The sequence below is a fragment of the Capricornis sumatraensis genome, chromosome 19, assembly GCF_032405125.1.
Source record: "Capricornis sumatraensis isolate serow.1 chromosome 19, serow.2, whole genome shotgun sequence".
In the NCBI taxonomy this organism is placed as follows: domain Eukaryota; kingdom Metazoa; phylum Chordata; class Mammalia; order Artiodactyla; family Bovidae; genus Capricornis; species Capricornis sumatraensis.
This window is the reverse complement of record NC_091087.1, coordinates 41,733,458-41,742,138: the sequence shown is the minus strand read 5'-3', so window position 1 is coordinate 41,742,138 and position 8,681 is coordinate 41,733,458. Positions and strand designations below refer to the sequence as shown.

Sequence of the window (8,681 nt, the reverse complement as noted above, 5' to 3'; positions counted from 1 at the left end):
ATCTTGATTCCAGCTTGTGCTTCATCCAGCCCAGCATTTCTCATGATGTATTCTGCATATAAGTTAAATAAGCAGGGTGACAATATACAGCCTTGACGTACTCCTTTTCCTATTTGGAACCAGTCTGTTGTTCCATGTCCAGTTCTAACTGTTGCTTCCTGACCTGCATACAGGTTTCTCAAGAGGCAGGTCAGGTGGTCTGGTATGCCCATCTCTTTCAGAATTTTCCACAGTTCATGGTGATCCACACAGTCAAAGGCTTTGGCATAGTCAATAAAGCAGAAATAGATGGTTTTCTGGAACTCTCTTACTTTTTCGATGAGCCAGTGAATGTTGGCAATTTGATCTTTGGTTCCTCTGCCTTTTCTAAAACCAGCTTGAACATCTGGAAGTTCACATATTGCTGAAGCCTGGCTTGAAGAATTTTGAGCATTGCTTTACTAGCGTGTGAGATGAGTGCAATTGTGCGGTAGTTGGAGCATTCTTTGGCATTGCCTTTCTTTGGGTTTGGAATGAAAACTGACCTTTTCCAGTGCTGTGGCCACGGCTGAGTTTTCCAAGTTTGCTGGCATATTGAGTACAGCCTTTTCACAGCATCATCTTTCAAGATTTGAAATAGCTCAACTGGAATTTCATCACCTCCACTAGCTTTGTTCGTAGTGATGGTTCCTAAGGCCCACTTGACTTCACATTGCAGGATGTCTGGCTCTAGGTGAGAAACCCTCACACCTGAGCAATGGGGAGGGGTGTGTGGAGAGGAAAGTGGAGGGTGGGAGAGAAAACAGGAGTAGAGTCAGCCGGGGGCCAGGCATGCTTTGTCTGGGCGAGGGCCTCTGGGCGGAGGCGAGAAGATGGGGCCTGGCCTGTGCCCCCAGTTACAGCCTTGGGAGCCTGCACGAGGAGCTGACGCTGGAGCTGTCTACCCCTCATACCCACAGTGTGCACATGCCAACAAGCACACATAGAAAACCAGCACAGTGCATGTAAATAGAAATGAGCGTGCATGAACACACATGTGCACGCAAACTCCTCATGTGAAGGTAGACGTTTGTTAGAAATTCTAGAACATCAAGGCTGAAGGACATCAGACAGTCTCATCTGACTCCCACATGAAAAAGAGAAACTGTATTTTCAATGGCCCAGGACAGACTCTCCTTCTGGGGAGACCCACAGGCTTACCCAAGTCCCTCCAGGAGCAGCTGAGCTCCCTACCAATTATTCCCACAAGCTGTGTGGAGAGAGAGTGAGGTTGGGATCAAGACCCACCTGCCCTCTTGGCATGATGGCAAAGCCCTTCCACCACGGCTGCCCACGCTTCTGAGTGCCTGCTGTCTCCTTCCTCTCAAAGCTGATTTCCAGGCCCACTAGACCTTCTCTCTCCATCTCCTTTGCTGTCTTCCTTTCTCTACCTTCACTCTAACCCTGGTTTTTAGTGATTCTGCGGGTTTTCTCTTTCTTTCTCCCCCATCTCTCTGTCTCTCTTTCCTTGGTCTCTCAGTTTCTCTCCGGTTCCCTCTCTGCTGGGCTCTATCCCTCTCACTCTATTTTCTTTCTCTCTCTCTCCAGGATCTTTCTTTGCCTTCCAGGAAAAGCTGACGTGGCTCTGGTCACTCAGCGGGAGTGAGGCCTCTTTGGGGTGGGGGCTTCAGGAGGGCTGAGCCGCTGCAGCTGGGGAGGGATTGGCTGCCCCGTGGGAAGGAGAGGCTGGAGGGATGGGAGGAGAAAGGGCTGGGCTTCCAAGGAGGGCTGGAGAAGGGGGAGCCGGAAGAAAAACTCTGGGAAGAGCCGAGCACCACCTCCCCTGTTAGGGCGATCAGCTGTTCCAGCTGGCCTGGGACTGTCTGGATTTTAACACCGAAAACCCCGCATCCCAGGACTGCCGGGCACTCTACCCTGAGGCCCACAGGAGCCAGGATGGGGCAGGCAGGAAGGGCTTCCAGACCTGACTCCTTCCCTCCGACTCCGCACCTTCCAATTCTCCCTTCCACTGTTGAAGGGCTGCCGGGTATCCAGGGATGGTGCAGAGGTTTGGGGTCTTGGAGATGCTCTCTAGTCCTGGGCCTTTATGCCCGCATCTGTGATCTAGGGATAGTCAGGGTGTTCACACGCTCACCAAGGACCCCCACCTCCAGGCCCCCAGGGAGCTGCTGGCCTGGGAAGAGAAAGGGGAGCTGACTCCCAGTTGTGTCCTTACCTGCTCGCATCATCTCCTGTGGGACAGGCTTTGCAGGACGAGCTTGATGAGATGATGGCACCCGGAGAGCTGAGGGGCTGCCTAGGAGGTGATAAGCCCCACTCCTGGAGGCGTGCCACTGCTTCTCAGGCTTTGTGGTGGGTGGCCCCACGTGGCCCACTGTGAAGCGCCTTGGAGGACGCAAGACGCTTCTTAGTAGAGGCCCGCTGCGTCCCGGTGGCCCTTGTCCCGTTGTCCTTCCTGGGACATGCTGCCCCCTTTTTACCCTCCGGAGGTGATGGGATCTGGGCAGATGGGGGAGGGTTGTCAGTGACTGATGGGTGCAGACTCGGTGGGCAGGTTACTCTTGCTTCACCTGCCATAGCTCCCGTTCCCCCCACACCCCCACCCCCAGCTGTTCTGCACGGGATTCTGAGGATGGCCTGGCGCCGGGTTACCATCAAGGTCTTTGGCAATGTGGAATGAGGTGCAAGGACCCTCAGGAAGGCTGGTAACATGCTCACATACCCAACAGAGTGCGGATCCCCCACGCACGCTCATGCTCATGTTAAGTCGCTCAGTCGTGTCCAACTCTGTGCGACCCTGTGGACTGTAGCCTGCCAGGCTCCTCCATCCATGGGATTCTCCAGGCAAGGGTACTGGAGTGGGTGGTCATTCCCTCCCAATCCAGGGATTGAACCCACATATCTTATGTCTCCTGCACTGACAGGCAGCTAGTGCCACCGGGGAAGTGGGTCCCCTACATTGTGCGAGATAGCCTGAAAACGTCCTAAGGAACCTGGTCTGGACCCAGAGTCCCTATCTGTAAAAGAGGGTGTGGAGAAGGGAGCCTCCAAAGTGCTTTCATTTGTGGCATCTGTTGCTCACCCAACTCACCCACTCGTTGAGTCAAGAGCTATTTATTGAGCATCTTCTCTTGTGCCAGGGATTAGCAGCAACTGGGAGGACAAGTTGTCTGCCTTCAACAGGCTTCCTCCCCAGTAGAGGGGTCTCCCTTTAAACACGTGGGAGTACATTTATGTTGAGTGAATTAACTGAGAGAACCTCTACAAAGAAAGACAGTTCTAAACAAGTAAACTAACAGGGGAAAATTAAAAGGCAACTTAAAGAAACAGACAATGCAGATAGAAGGACACTTTTTTAAAAAGGCTATTATTAGCTTCAGAGAAATAAAAAATATATATACATAAAACAAGAACTGGGTGTAAATCTCCTCCCCGGAGGCAGTTAGAGTTGGGACGGTGGAGTTCAAAGAGTGATACTGCCTCTCCAGACAAGCAGCGCCAACGGTGGGGTTTCAGGCCCTTTGGGAGACCCCAGAGAGAATATTACAGAAGGAGCAAGGTCCTCAACCTCACCTGGCTGCCAGGTGGACAGTCCTGGGTGATAGAGCCGTCTCTGTGCCTGAGTGCCTCAGAATCCCCATCAGAAAGCTGAAGCCTGGCTGATTCCTGTCCTGAGCTTCCTTTTACCCGACTGGAGTGCAGTCACACCCCTGCCTGCCTCCGCCCTCCTCTCCCAGCTCAGCTCATCCGGAGACCTCCTGGGACTTCAAGTGTTTAGGGCAGCCCAGCCCTGGAGCCAGCAGGCAGCCGTGACTTGGGGCGGCGGGCTGGTGAGGAGGATGTGTTTTCTTACAAAAACAGGTCTGAAGTTTTGGCTTCTCCCTGAGACTCTGCATCATGGTGGGTGTTTTATACACTTTGGCCTCAGCTTTTCACTGGAACACACCCACCACCCACACAGACACATGGTCACAGAGATGCACATTCATTTCTACACATAAACACACACACGTGTCTAAATATACGAATTAGACTCACGCACATCCACACAAAACACACAAAGACTTAACCTCACAACCCGCACAAATACACACACTCAAACATTCCAAAACACACAAATTCACACATACATGATCTCACACCCACATCCACACACACACACACACACACACACACACACACATACAAACTCATTCACACACAGAGATGTCACACCCACCCTCAGACATGCAGACACAGTCCCTCGCGTGGTCCCTACTTGGAGAATGCCCTCTCCTTTTTCTCCTGTTCAAAGTGAGGTTAAAAGTCCCCCACCTTCCATGGGATTCAATTTCCCACCCCTCCCTCCCATAAAATCCTTCTGGCCCCATCTTTTCTTGGGTCCTGTCCAGCTAGTGCTGTGGCTTTAAGGAAGTTGAAGCTGCTAAAAGTGAGTGAGAGAGAGAGAGAAGAAAAAAACAAAAAATTTGGCATCTTTTCCCCCTGAAGTTTCTGGTGTCACTTATGAAACACGGGTCCTTGTTGCTGCAGAGAGGCAGTCGTTTTGCTGGAAGGAGGGAGTATACGGACTGCCTGGGTTCCCTTCCTGCAGCCTCGTGTCAACAGATGGTCTCAGGCACCCTGTCTGGATAAGGGCAGGCCCAGGTGTGCAGACTGAAGGTGGGACAGGGACCAGGCTGTCCCTTCCTCCAGCATCGTCATCTTTCCTTAGCCCTGCAGACTGTCCAGGACTAACTCTTTCTTTGTTGCTTATTGGTTCCATCTTAGAAGAAGCCCTGCTTGACTAAGAAAGAGTAGTTTGAAGGTAAGTCAGCGGCAAAAGGGCTCTAAGGGCCAGTGGGAGGAGAAAGCAGTCTACTGGGCACGGGGACTGGACACTTTCCTGTTGGTTTGGGGTGCTCAAACAATCCCTTCCTTGGATCTGTTCAGGGGCCACGGATCCCTCTAACAACCACAGCTCTGGAAACCCCAGCAGTATTTGGGTTGAGCCACTGGCCTCATCCAAGCCAGCTGAGAGGTCCTGGCAGGGGTTTATTTAGGCAGCTGCCTGGTGTAGTTTGAACCGAAAAGGCCAAGGGTGTGAGTCTGTAGAAAGGGTCTGGTGTGTGCTGTGGTCACGGCTGGTAGGAGCAGGAGAGCGGTGGGTGGGGCGGATGGGGGTGGTGTGCACTGCACAAGGGGCCTTGTCTAGGCCAGGGGGCAGAGCATACCTTTGGGGGGCTCCAGGGGGAGGGGCTGTGGCCAGGATGTGGGAGGGCAGGAGGGAGGCTCTGCCAAATGCTGGGGGAGGAGGCGGCTGGAAAACAGATTTCAAGTCACAAAGTCAGCTAGGAGCCGGTGGAGGCAGGGAGAGTTCTCGGCTCAGGGAAGGAGCTGGGGTCCTCTTCCATCTTGTCTTCGCCCCCTCCTGACTGCGTGACCTCGGGCAAGTCCTGGACCTTCTGTGGGCCTCAGTTTCCCCTTCTGTAGAATGGGGGTGGTGGGCTAGGTGGTGTGGGGGGTGTCTTATCTGGATTATGTGGGCAGGGCCTTCTGATGGGGAAGAGCTCTGTGTCGGGGTGCTGAGAGGGACAAGTGCCTTCTGTGGGTCTTTGGGGGTCACCTTGGAGGCATGTCCTTCTCTGCAGGATGCAGGAGCTGCGTCTGCTGTGCCTGGTGGTCCTTGTGGGCCTGGCACGGGCCTGTCCAGAGCCCTGTGAATGCGGGGAGAAGTACGGCTTCCACATTGCCGACTGTGCCTACCGTGACCTGAAGGCTGTGCCATCTGGCTTTCCGGCCAACGTGACCACGCTGAGCCTATCGGCCAACCAGCTGTCAAGCCTGCCGGGGGGCGCCTTTAGGGAAGTGCCCCGGCTGCAGTCGCTGTGGCTGGCCCACAATGAGATCCGCAGCGTGGCCGCGGGTGCCCTGGCATCTCTGAGCCAACTCAAGAGCCTGGATCTCAGCCACAATCTCATCTCCGAGTTTGCCTGGAGCGACCTGCATAGCCTCAGCGCCCTTCAGTTGCTCAAGATGGACAGCAACGAGCTGACCTTCATCCCCCGTGACGCCTTCCGCAGCCTTCGCGCCCTGCGCTCGCTGCAGCTCAACCATAACCGCCTGCACACGCTGGCCGAGGGCACTTTTGCCCCGCTCACTGCACTGTCTCACCTGCAGATCAATGATAACCCCTTCGACTGTACCTGCGGCATCGTATGGTTCAAGACGTGGGCCCTGACCACAGCCGTGTCCATCCCAGAGCAGGACAACATCACCTGCACTTCGCCCCACGTGCTCAAGGGCACGCGGCTGAACCGTCTGCTGCCGCTGCCCTGCTCCGCACCCTCGGTGCAGCTTACCTACCAGCCCAGCCAGGATGGGGCTGAGCTGCGTCCGGGCTTCGTGCTGGCACTGCACTGTGACGTGGATGGGCAGCCAGCCCCTCAGCTCCACTGGCACATCCAGACTCCCGGTGGCACCGTGGAGATCGCTAGCCCCAACGTGGGTGCCGATGGGCGTGCCCTGCCTGGTGTCCTGGCGGCCAGCAGCCGCCCACGCTTCCAAGCCTTTGCCAATGGCAGCCTGCTCATCCCTGACTTTGGCAAGCTGGAGGAGGGCACCTACAGCTGCCTGGCTACCAACGAGCTGGGCAGCGCAGAGAGCTCGGTGAATGTGGCCCTGGCCACACCAGGTGAGGGTGGTGAGGACGTGCTGGGCCGCAGGTTCCGGGGCAAGGCGGCCGAGGGGAAGGTCTGCTACACGGTTGACAATGAGGTGCAGCCGTCGGGTCCGGAGGACAACGTGGTCATCATCTACCTCAGCCGCGCCAGGGGCCCCGAGGCTGCAGCAACAGCAGAAGGTGTCTCTGGGAAGCAGCCCCCTGGCCTGCTTCTGCTGGGCCAGAGCCTCCTCCTCCTCTTCTTCGCTTCCTTCTAGCCCCACCCCTACCTGAGGGCTTGCTGACTCCTGCCCTGACCGCTGGCTGTCCCTCACAAGTGGTGCAGGGGCCTGGGGGTAGCAATTCTTGGAGCCTGCATCAGGGACTTCCCACCTTCCTACCTCCCCTTCTCATCCCTTCTGGGACACTCAGCACTCCCACTTCTAGACTTGCTCAAAGCTAGTGACTAGGATGAAATTGGATCCCCTAACTCACCGTCTACGGTGCTAATTGCTGCTAACCACGCTGCACGTGCTCCTCTGTCTCGGGGGCAGCATGCCGACCAGGCGATGCCCTAACCACCCAGGGGGAGCCTCCCTGATGGACTTCCAGGCACTGGGACTGACAAGCTCTCTAAGGCTATGGTCAGGGCCTAGGGCCTGGGGCCTGGGGCTGGGCGGGGAAGTAGCCTGAAGCAGATGGGCACGGGAGATGTAGAATTAGGACACAGAGCAAGTGGCTGGCATAGCTTGGAGGCTCTCTGATCTGCTTGAGCTCCTGCTGACCTTCCATGTTCTCTAACGACTTGAGGGCTGGGGAGTCTCTGCCCTCAGACAGGACTAGAAGGCCCAGGATGGTGCTCATCTCCAACTCTTCCTCCCTTGATGTGCCCCTCCATCCTGGATTCCTGCCCTGCCTTCCTCTCCAGGTACACATCTATCACCTGCCTTCCCCTCTACCTCGGGAGAGGCTAGCCAGCCTGGGGGCGGCAGAGAAATAAATAGCATTTCTGATGCTCCCCTGTGTCTGCCTCGAGTTTTGTCTGGATCTAGGAGCCCTGCTGCCTCCCACCCTGCCCCTTTCCAGATCAAAGGGTGCTATGCTTCGGGACAAGAGCCTGTGAAAGAAGCTCTGAAGCCTCTGACCAGAGCCCCCAGAACTGCTGAGGCCAGCAAAGTGGAGACAGGGAGGCCCAGGAACGTAGGGTAGCAGCTGTGAGACTTGGAGTCTGGCCAGCCCCTCTTCCCCTCCTCTACACACAGTATCTCCTCATCCTCTGTCAGCTTGCAGCTCCCACTAGGCTGCTGTCACCAGAGCACAGGCCGAGGATGACCGCACCTCTGATGGAAAACAGCAGGATGGAGCCAAGTCCCCTGTGCTGTGTTACCTTGGGTGAGTCACTGCCCATCTCTGGACTTCGATTTCCTCAGAAAACAAAGGATGGGGTGGGACATGGTAATGTCAAGGGTTCCACTGACTCTGAGTATCTAAGGCCTTATAATCCTAACCCAGCATGGACCCCTTGACATCTCTGGCTCTGTTCACAGCTGAGCAGGCTTGGCTTCTTGCAGTAGGATGTGGGCCTAAGACCTGAGTTGGGGGCAGCTGGGGAACACTTGTGTCCTGCCTGAACTAGCTAAAGTCCCCTGTGGCCCCCGTGTCCTCAGGGTGAAGCCGGAGTCTCCGGTCAGACGTTCCTGGCCCTTCTGGCTGGCTCTCTGAAGTCACCCCTCCCCACCCCTATGGGAACAGCTAATTAATTGTTCCGTGAACACTCTGAGATGCGTCATCCTCTGTATACTTACTTGCACTGTTCCATCTCTCCAGACATCCTCCTGCTTGTCACTTGACTAAGGCAGCTTTTGAGACTCGGCTTAGGTACCACCTCCTCCAGAAATCCTTCCTGGATGCTTTTCCCTCAGCCCCTCAGACTGGACTAGGCCCCCTCCTCCGGCTTACATAGCCCTGAGTGTCCAGTGTCCCAGTCTGATCACACACTTTTATGACTGTTTCCATATGAAGGACAGACCCTGTCAATCACAGACACAGGGCTAGGAATACATTT

At 55.5% G+C, this 8,681-nt stretch overlaps 1 protein-coding gene across 1 annotated transcript; it reads left to right on the top strand.

The window, feature by feature from the left end:
* Nucleotides 1-4,558: 4,558 nt before the first annotated feature.
* Nucleotides 4,559-7,212, top strand: ISLR (immunoglobulin superfamily containing leucine rich repeat). The gene is made up of 2 exons (XM_068991381.1): nucleotides 4,559-4,783; nucleotides 5,607-7,212. Exon 2 carries the CDS (start codon nucleotides 5,608-5,610, stop codon nucleotides 6,892-6,894), a length of 1,287 nt encoding a protein of 428 aa, XP_068847482.1. The 5' UTR covers nucleotides 4,559-4,783; nucleotide 5,607; the 3' UTR covers nucleotides 6,895-7,212.
* Nucleotides 7,213-8,681: the final 1,469 nt, after the last annotated feature.